Source organism: Podarcis gaigeae, assembly GCF_964106915.1.
Source record: "Podarcis gaigeae genome assembly, chromosome: 4".
Taxonomy (NCBI): Eukaryota; Metazoa; Chordata; class Lepidosauria; order Squamata; family Lacertidae; genus Podarcis; species Podarcis gaigeae.
Window position 1 is genome coordinate 67,428,657 of NC_139677.1, and position 16,559 is coordinate 67,445,215.

General features: G+C 40.4%; 1 protein-coding gene across 1 annotated transcript in view; it reads right to left on the minus strand.

Annotated features, from left to right (window-relative positions):
- The window catches only part of CRYBG3 (crystallin beta-gamma domain containing 3), a 64,176-nt gene that overhangs the window by 4,123 nt on the left and 43,494 nt on the right, over positions 1–16,559 (minus strand). The window contains exons 11-21 of the mRNA XM_083735754.1: positions 16,012–16,145; positions 14,715–14,841; positions 13,333–13,475; positions 12,191–12,317; positions 11,413–11,445; positions 10,197–10,306; positions 9,634–9,760; positions 5,380–5,519; positions 4,118–4,241; positions 3,673–3,831; positions 661–820 (exon numbers count right to left, since the gene is read on the minus strand). Of these exons, the coding sequence (XP_083591880.1) occupies positions 661–820; positions 3,673–3,831; positions 4,118–4,241; positions 5,380–5,519; positions 9,634–9,760; positions 10,197–10,306; positions 11,413–11,445; positions 12,191–12,317; positions 13,333–13,475; positions 14,715–14,841; positions 16,012–16,145 (1,384 nt within the window). The remainder of the gene's footprint in view (positions 1–660; positions 821–3,672; positions 3,832–4,117; positions 4,242–5,379; positions 5,520–9,633; positions 9,761–10,196; positions 10,307–11,412; positions 11,446–12,190; positions 12,318–13,332; positions 13,476–14,714; positions 14,842–16,011; positions 16,146–16,559) is intronic.

Below are 16,559 nucleotides of genomic sequence, written 5' to 3' on the forward strand. Positions count from 1 at the left end.
ACTGGTTCTGTCCATTCCACTATGCTTTCCTTTAAAACCAAGCACTACAGCTTGCTTGTTCTGGCTTATAGGCTTCTAGCATCAGTGGATAAGTGGTGTCACTATCTCTGGCACATACCCTTTAACTTGAAGTGCTTTCACCTCTTTGGATTTTTGTCATGATCCCCTACAAATACTTTCATTGCATAGTTCTACCCTGCTCTTAAGTTGGGCAATTATAAACATTATTTGGACAATCAAGTCTGATACTGACAAGGGCCAGCCTATTCAGAAAGCGGGCCAAGGAACTTGGAGCATTACTAAGCTTAAAGCTAAATGAAGCAATTACTTCTGGTGAAATACTTCCTAGGAAGCATGATTTTCATGATTCGAGTATCCAATGTGGTTTTGACGATGAAGCCTTTTGACTTCAGTTGCGAAAAGATCTAAGGATATTGCTATTTAGATGGACTAAATGCATTCGTGACCTCAGTGTGCAGAAGAGCTCACTATGTGCACTTTCTAAGTTATTCCAGGTAAGCTTGGCAATTATTCAGGGTAAGCTTGACATGACCTAAATCTAGTTAAAGAGCTTTAAAAGGGGAGTGAGGAGACAATTGTGTGAAGACTTGTATTTTTGTACCAAGTTAAAAGGGCATATAAAACAATAGCTAAGTCTACCTTTGATATCGAGAACCAGTTGGTCACTGAGGTATGAGCTGATGGTCCCATCTTTGTTGAGCAGCCACTTCTGTCGTGCCTTCCCATGCTCTACCCACAATGCCACTTTAGCTCCAGGAAGATCTCTGCCTCCAATGACATCAAGGCAAGCATCATTAACCTAGATAAATTGGGGGAAAGAATTTGTTCATTGCCTTGGTGGGCTCTAATATTTACATATTTCTAACGGATATATGCCCTACAGAAAAGTACAATAGCAGGAATATAGTCTCCAGCAACAAGAAGGCTGGATCCATCAGAGGTTCAGGCCTCATCATGGGACTGAAACTGCCTTGGTCGCACTGGTTGGTGATCTCCGGCGGGCTAGGGACAAAGGTGAGAGTTGTTTCCTGGTTCTGCTGGATCTCTCAGCGGCCTTTGATACAATCGACCATAACATCCTTCTGGACCGTCTAGAGGGGTTGGGAGCTGGGGGCACTGTTATACAGTGGTTTCGCTCCTTCCTCCTGGGCCGTGTTCAGAAAGTGGTGGTGGGGGATGAGTGTTCAGACCCTTGGGCCCTCACTTGTGGGGTACCTCAGGGTTCAGTCCTCTCCCCCATGCTTTTTAACATCTATATGAAGCCGCTGGGAGAGATCATCAGGGGGTTTGGACTGGGTGTCCATCAATATGCAGATGATACCCAGCTCTACCTCTCTTTCAAATCAGAACCAGTGAAGGCGGTGAAGGTCCTGTGTGAGTGCCTGGAGGCGGTTGGAGGATGGATGGCGGCTAATGGATTGAAGCTGAATCCTGACAAGACAGAAGTACTGTTTTTGGGGGACAGGGGGCGGGCTGGTGTGGAGGACTCCCTGGTCCTGAATAGGGTAACTGTGCCCCTGAAGGACCAGGTGCGTAGCCTGGGAGTCATTTTGGACTCACAGCTGTCCATGGAGGCGCAGGTCAATTCTGTATCCAGGGCAGCTGTCTACCAACTCCACCTGGTACGCAGGCTGAGACCCTACCTGCCCGCGGACTGTCTCGCCAGAGTGGTGCAGGCTCTAGTTATCTCCCGCTTGGACTACTGCAATGCGCTCTACGTGGGGCTACCTTTGAAGGTGACTCGGAAACTACAGCTAATCCAGAATGCGGCAGCTAGACTGGTGACTGGGGGCGGCCGCCGAGACCACATAACACCGGTCTTGAAAGACCTACATTGGCTCCCAGTACGTTTCCGAGCACAATTCAAAGCGTTGGTGTTGACCTTTAAAGCCCTAAACGGCCTCGGCCCAGTATACCTGAAGGAGCGTCTCCACCCCCATCGTTCTGCCCGGACGCTGAGGTCCAGTGCCTTCTGGCGGTTCCCTCATTGCGAGAAGCAAAGCTACAGGGAACCAGGCAGAGGGCCTTTTCGGTAGTGGCGCCCGCCCTGTGGAACGCCCTCCTATCAGATGTCAAAATGATAAGAAGAAGAAGAAGAAGAAGAAGAAGAAGAAGAAGAAGAAGAGTTTGGATTTGATATCCCGCCTTTCACTCCCCTTCAGGAGTCTCAAAGCGGCTAACAATCTCCTTTCCCTTCCTCCCCCACAACAAACACTCTGTGAGGTGAGTGGGGCTGAGAGACTTCAAAGAAGTGTGACTGGCCCAAGGTCACCCAGCAGCTGCATGTGGAGGAGCGGAGACACGAACCCGGTTCCCCAGATTACGTGACTACTGCTCTTAACCACTACACCACATTCAGAAGACATCTTAAGGCAGCCCTGTTCAGGGAAGTTTTTAATGTATGATATTTTAGTGTTTTCTGGTTTCTATGGAAGCCGCCCAGAGTGGCTGGGGAAACCCAGCCAGATGGGCGGGGTACAAATAATAAATTATTATTATTATTATTATTATTATTATTATTATTATTATTATTATCTATCATACCACCCAAATAAACAACTGATTCACGGAGTACAGGGTATCACTGTTTTTAGTAGACAGTTTAAAGCATGGTATGAAGAGTAAAAAAGGACTGATGCAACAGGTCAAAGTTCATTGTTAGGCATGCATATGCTCTATAGCAGGGGTTGGGAACCTGTGGTCCTCCAGATGTTGCTGGACTCCTAACACCCATCATGTTGACTGGGGCAGAGGAACATGGGTCTCCAGCAACATCTGGAAACCATCTGGTTCCCCATCCCTGTTCTACAGACACAGGTCTATCTGTGACTAGTTGTATTAAGGCAATTGGAATTAAATGGTGCCTAGGACCTGGAGCAGATTCTAAGCATTGAACAAACGGAGACAGTGATCTCAGTGCCATCAAATTCAGCATACGTAACTGAGGACAATTGCCAAGAAGGAAACTTTTAAAAAAGGAGGGGATTGCGGCAGGTTTGGCCTAACCATAAAGCAAAATGTAGCAATTGCATCTTTAGTAGTGTGCTTGCTAGAAGGCATGGTTTTCCTTACTCGGTTTTGGTTTTTTACAGATGCATGATAAAGGTGGTCTGAGAAGTCTGGTACAAATTAGCACACTCCAATGATAAAACACACACTAAAGTAACCGTTCAGAGAGGTTCTTCTCCCAGGGAGACATTCATGCAAGGAAATGTATCACATGCAGAGCTAATGCATTTGAACTTGAAAATGATACAGAAGTCAAAATAATTGTTCTCCCATGAAGGCTGCTATTTAAAAAAACCAACCCTTATTTTTGTGACACAATGTGCTGTTTGCTTTCAAAATACTACCTCATTTCACCCTGAAAAGTTTGCAGTTTCAAAGCCTTATTCATATGAATCAAAAACATTAACTTGTGGATGCAATGGAAACTTGAATTTGGAACCTGGGCTGTTGAAGAAGCAAGCTATGGACTTGTGAGAGGGAAAAGGCAGGAAGGGTTAGCTAGCTTTCCTAAGCACCTAAAGTGTTTCCACTGCCTATCACATTACCCTGGTTCCTACTTGCACAGAAGAAGAAATGGCCGGGCATTATAAACAGACAAAATTGAGGATGATGACATTGCCATTTCAGCTGCTAGCAAAGTACCTTGGACTTGAGAAGTCCAGAACAGTAGCGCCAGATCTGAGTAGTCTTGCCATTTAATGGGGAAAGACATAATGATGCAGCTCTTGCATCCATTAGATTCCCAGCAACTGTCAGGTATTTGTCTAGGGATCGGTTCTTTATTCTGAAGTATGCTGCTGGCTGAAACAGAAAAGAATAATTACCACACACTTCAGGGACAGGTATGTATCTCTGTTATAAGTCTGCACAAATACATTTTTCCTTCTGATGTAAACATACCACCTCTGTTTGCATACCGCGTGCATAAAAATGGTAATGTACTTCCACAACGAAATGAATACTAGAATTGGACATGGTTTAAGTTCCATTCAGCAGAAAAGAACTCCCTACCTTTGCCAAATGTAGGATCAACATTTTAAAAAGACGCATGTATTCTGCGAGAAGAAACAGACTTTGTAACTGGTACCTGCTTTACAGGACGAAGGGAGCCAATTACTTTCCAGCCACTAAACTGAGTCCAGTTCGAAATCTTGCTGGGTTCAAGGAGAAGTTGCTTCCCTAAGAAACTGCATCCTTCATATGCTATCCATCTAGTTCAAAATAGAATGTGAATTAACTATGTTAATGCGGTAAAATTTCAACTAGACAAAAATATGCAGTAAAGTGTTTTTAACTGAAAATATACTCATGCTTCACATGATCGCATTATACTAGATGTTGAGTTGTAAGCCATTAAGGCTTCAATTCTATGCACATCTTAGGGAAGCCTGCTTACAAATAGACATATACAAGGCTGGACCCAAACATTTGATTTGTGAGGAAAGACAGCAAGCAGCCTTTGTCAACTTCGACTATAATGAAACAGAGATCAAACTACCATGTCAGATGTTCACAAAGGAGTATCACCCTCCCATTCAGATAGGATTCTGGTTATTTTAACAGCTCTGGGCAGCAAGTTGGCATTTCCCCAGAGATCTTTCTAACATGTCTCCCTATCATAGGGGAAGGAAAAGGGAATGGGCAGAAGAAATTCAAATAAACTTTAATTTCAGTTCTAATTCAATTCTAAAAAAATATCCCCCCAGAATTCTAAGTTAAAATCTCTTTTAGTTGTTGCAGCCTAGCATATGCTCAGCAGACTTTTGCTTTCTTCTTCATGGCACACTCCCCCTTTCCATCATTTAAAAATACCTTGGATGAGTAATGTGGCATTGTAGCCTATACTTGTAACTTCTAAGGGTATTTTCAAGGCAGAATATTGCCTTATGTTGTTTAAAGAGCGGCGTTTATTTTACAACAGACATTGCATCATAGCTGTTGGAAACCTGAAATTTATTATATAGCAGGTTTTCATTTTTCTCCTCCTTTACCTATTCTAAAAGAAGGCTGGCTGTGAGTTTCCTGTTTTGCAAGTTAAATGCTTTTATCTAAGACAGCCATTTATTCTTGCATTTTTTGCTTGTTCCGTCCTGCTTGAAACATGTTAGCAAATAATTCCTCTGATCTTCATTTCTGCCATTACAAAATAAAGCGCTGCAAGACTAAACATTTCACTACTTGAAGTATACATATATGCACATTTACTGTGTGTGTATCCCCAAAAAGCACTTGGATTAATACAGAATTCCATGCAGTTCCTTCTTATGGAAATACTAGATGACGCTCAACAGTGTCATGCCGCTTGTGCAATGTTAGGACTTTTACTCTGTAGAATAAAGTGATACTTACAGTCCACTTTTCACCCACACAGACTGGGTAAGAAAATGAAGATCCTTATTCAGAATTGAACTGACTGCTTCTTGCAAGTGAAGCTCTCTGCCTTCGCAATTCTCCAAAGCGAAAAGGCTGATCAAAGGCTCAGCAAAAACCTACAGAAAAGAGAAAAGCTGGTAACATCTGCACAGCAAATGTCGCTGTGAAGGTAGTTTCCCATTTCGCTAGTGTCCCTATTTGCAAGGTGACAACTCCCTCCAGGGACAGGTATCACTGCACATTTGGCTTCTGAACAAATATAGTTAAGAAACATTGCAATCTATTAGAAGCCAGCAGCGAGGCTTAATAGAGTGGCAGAACAACTGCATTTGGGGCCCCACAAGTCATGATGGCCAGAGCTTAAGGTGGGGGAGGGGGCAGGTGGGGAAACCACCTTTTTGCTATGCCAGGTCCAGACTAGTACAGCAGAGAAGCCCAGATTTGGCTTCCTGCCAGAAGCTGGACAAGCTTAGGATACAGCACATCCTTGGTTGGTCCAGTTCTATCCCTTCCCTGGCCTCTGAAACACTTGTGTGTTTTTTTTTGGGGGGGTGAATATGCTGTCTACTGCCAGCGGTAGCTTCCACCCGCCCCATGGTTTACATGAACACAGTCAGGAATTCCATAGTGGCAGAGCCCTGAACCCCCACTAGAGCTCAAAACATGAACATCTTCAACTTACTCAAACTGTGTCCATGATTGCTAGATCATTTAAGGCTAGCAGAGAAAAAGGATTTGAAAAATCTGAAAGTAGAAGATAGCCAAACAATGGCACAGCCTAGAGAAGGCCGCCTCAACTTTGGCCCTCCAGATGTTTTGAGACTAGAATTCCCATCATCCCTGACCACTGGTCCTGCTAGCTAGGGATCATGGGAGTTGTAGGCCAAAAACATCTGGAGGGCTGAGGTTGAGGAAGCCTGGCCTAGAGGATCAGTTTTCAAAATTGTTGGTAAACTTGGATGAACAACATTGTCAGCAACAACAGAGATTGTTGAACAGTCCTAGGCACACCTACCTAGGAGTAACCCCCACTGAACATCATGGAATTGTCAAACAACTAGGGTTGGCAATTTTTAAACTGGCCATTGTTTCTGCACCTAATTGATTAGCACTCATTAGAAGGTACCAGCCCTGAGTGCTCACTCGAAGGACAGATTCTGAAGCTGAGGCTCCAATACTTTGGCCACCTCATGAGAAGAGAAGACTCCCTGGAAAAAGACTCTGATGTTGGGAAAGATTAAAGGCACAAGGAGAAGGGGACAACAGAGGACAAGATGGTTGGACAGTGTTCTCGAAGCTACCAACATGAGTTTGACCAAACTGCGGGAGGCAGTGGAAGACAGGAGTGCCTGGCATGCTCTGGTCCATGGGATCACAAAGAGTTGGACACGACTAAACGACTAAACAACAACAATAATAATAATAATCATTTCTATCCCATGAAAAGCTGCTGCTGTTCCCTGCTCATTACACTTCTGCCAAAGGAACAAGAGCAGCTCTGGCCATTATTTTCTGCTCAGGTGACAGTTCCACAGATAACATTCTATTTAACTTTGACCTACATGACAGACTTTCATAGAATCAAAGAATTATAGAGTTGGACCATACAGTCTTCCTCAAACTATCCTTTTATTTTCCCCCAGTGCAACTATATTAAGGACTGAGAAATTGTCAGAGCTATATCAACAGTTGTTAATGTGGCAGCTTCTAGTAATTATGAATATGTAAGCTTAAAATCACATATCTTTTGTTATATCATTGTGTGTTTACTTTCAATCCTAGCCAGATTTATAATAAAATAAAAATCCAACTGAAACAACTAAAAAAAGTGAAGTGACCTTAGATTCTGTTGGCAACACAAACCAAATAAAAGCTGGTTGTACTGATAAGCATAATCAATTAATCAGCACTTTATAAAATAAACAAACAGCCATCAGGGATGGGCTAAGAATACTTCTGAATACTAGTTGCTAGGGCTCATGAATGGGAGAGGGCTATTGGACTTAGGCCCTGGTTATGGGCTTCTCTTGGCCTCTGTGGGAATAGGATGCTGTACTAGAGAAGCCTTCGGACTGCTCTAACTGGACTCTTCATATGGGATGAGCAACATTACAGTCGTACCTTGGATTTCAAATGCCTTGGGAGTCAAACGTTCTGGCTCTTGAACAAACAAAAACCGGAAGTGATTGTTCCAGTTTTAGAACGTTCTTTGGAACCTGAACATCCGATGCGGCTTCTGATTGGCTGCAGGAGGTTCCTGCAGCCAATCGGAAGCCATGTCTTGGTTTCTGAACATTTTGGAAGTTAAACGGACTTCTGGAATGGATTCTGTTCAACTTCCAAGGTACCACTCACTGTACTTTTAAAATGTCTTCTAAGTCAGCAGTGCCATAAAAAATGTAAACTACATTCCAGTTACATTGGATGATACCTAATTGCCTAAAATACTTCAGCTGAACTGGGCATGGACTGAGATGCTTAAGAACCATTTTTGTTTTCTCTAGCCAAAATGAAGTACTTTTGCAGTAGCCAGGTGCAAAGAAGCCATCTCGGCAATTAAAAACAAGTGCAACACAAAAATAAGCCATGTATAAAATAGAGGCTCAAAACAATTGTACACAGAAGTAAATAATGTCCGCCCATTACTGCATTCTTGAGTGTTCAGATCAACATCTAACATTGTTACTAAAAGCAGCTTTCTAGAACAGCAAGTGCATGATACTGCTAAACTGCATGTTGTTTGTAAATGAAACCAGGGGAAGTTCCTCCTTGTACAGAGGTCATAATTTCCTGCCACAGAGTCTCTTGAGGACACAACACAATGGTTTAACAATGCTAGTCTCAAAATTTTAACAAATTTCAACGAATTTCAACTTAGCTGGATTCTAGCAGTATGAATAAGGCCAAATGACATTGCAAAACAGCAAAAAGACAATATAGTTGCACACCAGAAGCATAGAAGGAATGGACCAAATGAGAGACTGATTCTTTAAATGTTATCATTCTCCTCCTCCTCCTCCTCCTCCTCCTCTCTCTCTCTCTCCCTCCCTCTCTCAAAGAGAAGGGACAATCATGAATAGGCAGGCGATAAGATGAGAAGAATTAGCCTATTCATTGGTGAAAGCTATAAAGCTATTTCAAAACATTTTTTTAAACACTCAGGGACAGTAAAACTAATCTAGAACAATGCTGAACACAAAGGGGACCAGTTTCCCAGTTTGTTCTTAGTGTAACAAAGAGCTATTAAGATTAGCAATCCACATGGTACTAAAGTTAGTCTACTTTAGGCAATTTATACATACTACGGGCAACTTAACCTGTAAAAGCTTCAGTTATGCCCTAACCTGAAGGTTTAGAAACTGCTCGAGTCAGGTAACATATATCATTGCCTGTGATTATGGCAGGGAAATAATAATATTTGCTGCTACCCACTTTGCATTTGTCACCAATTAACACATCATTTTCCCATTAAACAAGGCTGCACTCCTAACCCCAATGACCGAAGAGTAAGCCCCATTGAATTCAGTAGGATTGACTGCTTAGACATAAATTAAGATTATGGTGTCAGTCACAAGAATCTTGCAGCACCACACCAGTGTAGCTATTGCTGTATCATATTCTAATCCTGTTCTTGCTATTACGGATTGCTTGGTAAGCTGCAGAACTTTTTTTCTGTCAGAAATCAAGGGGAGGGGGGGCGGCGGACCTCACAACCTTTCAACAAATTACACTGGCACAAATTATAGGTTGGGGATCATTTGTTTAAATCAAAACAAATATTTCATTAGATGGTTGCTTCCTGTCTGCACTGCTGCTACTGCTCCAAATGAAGGACAACTGAGCCACCTGAACATGCAGCCGGCATGTAAATAAAATTAGAGGGGAAACCCCTGTCAATTACCCATATTACCACTTTCTTCTGACAGAGACATGAAACTGGGACAGGACCATTGTCAGCACAATGCAGGAGGCCTGGTAGGCCTCACCACAAACAATGCCTGCCTGTGCACTAGTCTTTGCCCTTAAAAAAGTATCCCCTTGCCACCGCGCCAAACAAAGTACTATTCAGTAAGTTAATTTTTTCTCTCTAATATCTGTGTGCATATGCAGCCCAACTCTTCAATTTCTCTGCAAGATGCTATTTTCCATGAATTTGAATTACAGGGAATTTAATAGGCTTCCCCGGAGTATGGCTGGCTATGAAACAGACCTTTTAAATACAGATCTTACATATTCAAGAGGCTTAAGGGACTTGACTGCAGCTGCTGGACAACCACAGGAAGTAAGGTCAGGGTAGAGGTCTTCTTCCAGCACACACTGATCCTCAGCAGTTTCCCCCTGGTAATGCAGTAACCAACTAGAAGGATAAATCCAAGAAAAGGTCAGCTGTCGTAATAGGTTATTATGTTCTTCTCCAAATAAAATATCAACAGAAGACAAATCTGTCAACACGCACTGATTTCATTCTAGGGACTTACAACTAAACACAAAAGTTTGGTGGTATATAAACAGAATATAATTGAATACAACATAAGTTTGATACTAGCAGTCATGAAATTTCTAAGCATGGCACAAATCTGACTGTAGGCTTTAGCAACTATATAATGCCCTTACTGAAAAGTTAACACCTTAAAAGAGAGATAATGTCCAAGGCAGTTTATAAGCAAATATTATAATTAGAGCATTATCTTTTTTTTTTGTAAACTGCCTTGAAAATTCTCTCACTTTTAAGGTGTAAATAGATTGAAATTGTTTTTCAAGCTGCTTTAAAAATTGTGAATAGATCAACTCACCATCCCCGAAGAACCTTAAAAGAACAAGGTGTAAATGATGCAAAACCAGCAACTTCTCTTGTAACATCTATACACGATCCCTTGAAATGTGTGCTGCTGAAAGCTTTAAGCTATTAAGAAAAAAAAATTCAACACATAAATGCATAAACTAGAAAACAAATGTATATATTATGATAAGTAGTTGTCACAGAGAAGCAGTGTTTTATCATTCTGAAGTTTTAAAAAGAAAAAGTTGTATTTAAAACATGTTATTTTCCCTATAGCATTATGGCTGATTTGTAACTGATCTGATATTTCTGCTGAGATTGCTGATAACAAGTATGTACTTGTTGATACAACAGTTGCCTGTATGAAAACTATTAGTAATGTTCGTATTTATGGAATACAGCTGCGCAGTATGCAATATAATTTTTCCCAGTTAAATGCAATTAAGGTTAAGCAGCCTAAATCAAGATTTTGGTAGAAAGTGAAGTTTTCTAGTACACTGCCTAATGGGCAGCAAAAGTATACACCATCCAGCTAGGCCTGGAAGTTGACAAAATGTGGTAGGCTTCCATCACAGGATGTGCTCCAGTAGGGTAGACTAGGAAATGCTAGTCAACTGAGAATGGACTCATTTAGTACAACTGAAAAACATTATGTAAGCTTGCTAGAGAGCAAGACAACACAGCCGTTTTGGATGTAAGCATGTAACTTGCTTAACTTGGTAAGGATGCAAAAAATATAATAAAAAAATCTTGGCACCAACCCTTAGGGGCAAAAGAGCAAGAGAAACTGGAAAATCAACCAGCTGGTTGTGCTTTCCCAGGGATTTAAAAAATAGTGGACAATAGTTGAGTTCTCTCCAGTAAAAAGAAGAGGAAATTGCTTGCAAAAATAAACCCAGGATTAGTTTTATATTAGGAATTACCATTCATGTTTAGTTTTAACTCGTGTGTGTGTGTGTGTGTGTGTGTGTGTGTGTGTGTGTGTGTGTAATATTTAAATATGAGTTTCCTTCCTTTGAAACAGCCTATTTAGCTTAACTACTGAAAAGCTGCTCTCAGTGGGAGGGGAACTATCCCAGAATACACGGGAGGTGGTGCTGGGGGGCTTCAAAGCCACACCTGCTTCCTCCGGAGGGCAACTTCCATTCACAAAAGGGTAAATCTTGATCTAACCCCAATATCCCACAAAAATTAATGGTACTAATAATTGTGATTTCAAAAGAACTTACCCAGTGTTTGGGTTCATGATTTCCTAGTGGCTCCTACAAAAAGCATAAATATATAAAATAGAAATATGAGTATATCATTGAGTATATGAGTATATTATTGAGAAACTGTTGATTCATCATGGAAGCTCAACTTCATTTTCTACTTGCAAAAATGAAATGAGATTCATAGATACGCTTAATATGTACATGGCATATTCTGTTCTAATTTCCTCCTCTGTAAGGAGATAAGCTGCAGGTACTTGGGAAAGCTTCTTATTCAAACTGTGTGTGTGTGTGTGTGTGTGTGTGTGTGTGTGTGTGTGTGACCAATAAAATACGGATTTTCTATAAGTCAGTAGCAGGAGATTTTACCACAAGGTTGGCTTTATATGCCCTTGCTGCAGAGTATGCACACTGAATCCCCCCCCCCCCCAAACACAACTTATGGATTGACTGCACACTTTTGGGGGGAAGGAAACATAAATTTTATTAAGACCTTTGGCCCAAACAAACTATTCTTCTCTTAAAAATATCCTCATGATAGCACATCTTGACACTACTTAAATTTGATTCCACTTCAGAACGACCTGCAACTACAACAAAAATCAAAGTATGATAGGAAAATTGTAAATAAATTTCAAAACCACAAGAAGTGTGAGTTCTGTGTGTGGTAGATGGAATTCACTATTACATTGTTATACGAGAGCTTTAAAATATTTGTCTCATTGGTTTATGGATTATTACAATAAAGTATTTTTAGTGAATGATACACCATTTCCCACCAAATATGATAACTCACCAACTTAATTGGACGAATTGACATAATAGTTTCACTAGATCCTCCCCAGTCAAAAAAACATTTATATTTTCCTTTCTCCAATATATATTGTTCTCCACAGAAGTGCTTCTGCTGATAGGCAACCCATCTAGATGTGACAAACAAGAGAATTTCTGAGGTTCAAATTCATGAGACAGCTACTCAGATATACTAGTAATTCATATACTGCTCTAAAAGAATTGTCCATTCTTCATTTGTTCATCAAATATGAATTTAAAACAAGCATTTAAAATTTATGTGTTGTGGTTCAATGTTATCTGACACTAGACAGCTTTTCCCAGTTAAGCCTATAAAGCCAAAGGAAAAGGCATCATTTCTATTAGCCAATTTTAATTATGGGTGAAGCCAAAAAGTTCTTTCTATTTGCAATCATATATCACAAGAACGGAAGAAGAGTCTGTTGGATCAGGCCAGCGGCCCATGTAGTTCAGCATCCTGTTTTCACAGTGGCCAGTCAGATAAGGGAAGCCTGAAAGCAGGACCTGAGCATAGCAACATTCTCCCAGTAACTGGCATACAGTGGAGGCAAAACATAGACATTGTGGCTAGTAGCCATTGATATCACTTATAGGTAACTTTATAGGTTAAGCAGAGAATGAGAACTAAATGAAGAGGAAAAAAGAAAGATTTGGAATGCAAGCAAGTCACCGTATTTTTCGCTCTATAAGACGCACTTTCCCCCTCCTAAAAAGTAAGGGGAAATGTGTGTGTGTGTGTCTTATGGAGCGAATGTAGGCTCCATGGCTTCAGCGAAAGCAACGCTGCACTCTGGAGGCTTCACGTTCCTTTCGCTGAAGCCAGGAGAGCAAGAGGGATCGGTGCGCACCAATCCCTCTTGCTCTCCTGGCTTTGCTTCACTGGAGAGGCACTGCACAGCTTTCCCTCTCTGTGCAGCGCCTGTTCAGCGAAGCGGGAGGAGAAACAGAAGGGGATCTGTTTCTCCTGCCGCTTCTCTGAAGGGGCGCTGTGCAGAGAGGGAGAGAATATTTTTTTTCTTGTTCTCCTCCTCTAAAACTAGGTGTGTCTTATGGTTGGGTGCATCTTATAGAGCAAAAAATACGGTAATTATTTCTTACTACACAAGGATTTGAAAAAGAACTTACGCTCCACTCTTCACATTAACTGATCTTGTGAGTGAGCCAAATCCAGCCATTTCCAAATCAGGAACTTCTTGATTGGCAATGTCCAACGACTTGCCATTTTCCTCATCTGTTTCAAAAAGCGTAATTGCAGACTCCATGAAGTCCTGGAATTTCAAACCAAAAATTAGGGAGCATTAGATACAACATCCTCTTTTCCCCTTCTTTAAACAACATAACGCTGTTATTTAATAAATTCTTCAGATATTACATATACATATAGAGCTGACTTTGTTTTGAAAGAAAGAAGAATCTTTCATCAGGTTATCTGGACAGCTGCCACACAACTCTTGACCTGCGGAATTTCCTTGAACAAGTTCCACCTCCATATCTTTCTGTTCAACATCATAATGGCCCTATCCAAAGCTAACATGTATTTCCCTAAGCAGGGTAAATAGTAGTAAATGCAATTATTGTTCCTGAGCAATGAAATGTTAACAGTGCTGTTTCTTAACATACAGCTTGTGTGTTTGGTTTTTCTTTGACATCACTAACATTCTTTTACAGTCTTTATGTAAAAGTTCTGCAGCCAATTGCAAGTTTGCCTCGTTCTTAAATGAAATCAGTTATACAGTATGTGAAAGATGAGTGTTTGAATATCTGCAACAATTTTGCCCCTGCTAGAGACCAATGAACTTTATTATTCATGGGGTTCCTCTCCCTTTGCTTGAATTCAGCAGTCACAATTTCAAGACTGTGGTTAGAAAAGAAAAATTATGGCACCATTCCAGAGCTACTTACCTGCCAGTTGTACACTAGATGTTACGGATCTAGGTCCAAATGAGTATTGATCGGATTGCAGCCTCATTTAACATTACAGAAAAAGAACTGTTATCAACAACCCTGCCACATAGGTGCTTAACTCAAACATCTGAGTCAGGTTCGGCCTTGGAACTTGTCTATTTTCATGCTTTGCAAGAATAATTGGTATGTCAAACTGTCTCCAAAAAGAGTTATGTAGAACACAAACAACACAAACAACTCTCTTACATTACAGCTTTCTCTCATGTTGGAGGAGTAGATATGAGAATACAATTACACCCCAAATCATTTTAGTGACCGTTGGGTCTCAGAAAAATCTATAGTTAAGATACCTGCAGAACTGTTAAATGGAAACAGATTTTCTACAAGGGATGTGGAAGATTTACTCTAGAATAAATAATTATCACTTAAATAACTATAATTATCACAACCAACCCTCCCGAGCACAAAAGCCCATTCAACTATAAAAATAATGTATCTGTATGTATTCATCTGTATGCCTTCATCTACAATGCCAATGAAAGGCGGTGAGTGGGGGTGAGTTGAAGAAGGAAATAGCCTTGAGGACCAGAAGAAGTACTTACAGCTTGCAAAAATCTGAAAGACAGCAAGACACTGCTCACTCCACCCCAAGATTTCCAGTCTTCAAATTCTCCTTCCTCTAACAAGTATTGCTGGCCTTTATATCGTTCTTTCTCATAGGCAACCCATCTGCAAAACACACAAGGAAAAACCCAATATAATAGTTCTAAATGAGCTACAAATATATCAACAGTCATTAAGTATTCAACTTTGATATCCATACATACAAAATACCATGTTCCAACAGATATAGTGGCTTCAGCTTTTTCTTTAAAAAAATAATAATTCTGAGAAATAACATTGGTATGCAAAATGATCTGTGTATTAATGCATAATGTAACAAAAAGCTCCCGTTTAAAGAATATCAGAGGGTATCCAGGTGAAAAGAAAAGGAAAATCATAATTATAACAAGAAATATGTCAGTTTTCACTCATCAATTTCTTCTTATGTTACTTCTAAAACCACTTTCCTTATATTTTATGCTAAGTTTTACATTCTAATATTAAATTAATTTATACCAACCTTTCTATGCATTTTTTTTCATATTTAGTTTACCATTCCATACTTACTACTTTGTACATGAATGTCACATGCCAGATTCCTTGTTCCCATTCATTCAGGAATGGCATATGTTGTACTTCTAATACTAAGGGTGGGATTCAATGTTTGCCAGTGGACAGGTCAGGGCTACTGATCCATTTCCAATCACAATTTGAAAGTGCTGGTACTTACCTATAAAGCACTATATTACTTGGTCCTTGAGGACCTAAAGGCCTGCCACTAAAATCCCCTCAAAGATGCTTCTCAAGGTTCCCCTGCTTTCTGAGCTGAAGTGAGTTAGATGATAATTGTGGAAAGAGCTTTTTTGGCTGTGGCAATCCATCTCTGGAACACTCTCCCCAGTGAGGTCGTCTACATTTTTCATTTTCTCTTGTTATGTAGAGGTACCAAATGGTTTATTATCCACTGTTTTAATCATATTCTTATTTATAAAGTTAAACAGTTTTAATGTAAACATGGTTGTAAACACCTATGGATTGTAATTTTTAAAAAGATAGTTCACCAAATGTTCTAAATAAAATGACACACATGACAAAGTGGGTGGTGACATCAATTTCAATGGAAAATGAATTTGTTAATGTTTACTGTGATGAGTTTCAAGGCACAGGGTTAATTGGGTGAGTTAGGATTTCCTATGCTCACAGAATAACAGATCAGATAAGGGACTTTGGAGCCTCAGGTAGGCCACAGAGAACCTTTGCAACGAAATTTTAAAAAGGAAACTAAATTGTACTTACATTCCACCAATGACACGTATTGATCCAATTCCCTGGAAATCATCAGCATTTTCAAAAAGGTTTGGAAAACAATCAGTATTTTCAGAAAGCTCTTTATGCCATCCTCCAAAGTATGGGGTCTCATATATTATCATCTGCAGAATGTGAAATAGTTGATCCTTTAAAATACATTTCTGATATCCAGGTCTATGTTCTGTATAGTCTATGAAATTATCCTTACTTATCCAGTTTCAATCAGTTGATGCTTTTTTCACCCCAGGTACCTTAATTGTGGTACATCTGCTCTGTATGTGTTCCGTTATGGAACAGAATGATCTGAAGCGGCATGAATTAATCTGAGTTGAACTTGTGTATGAATAGCTGGGCCAGGGATGAAACTGGATGATTAGTGATCTGTTCCAACTCTATGGCTTTCATCCAGAGTTCTCAAGAACAGAATTTTGTGCATACCGGAGGTATACACTTTTTGCCATTTTCCCCCCTTCCCTGGTTGCTTCCTGTGCTTTATGAAATTTTGGGCCCCTCTAGAATCGTGTGGGAGATGGTGC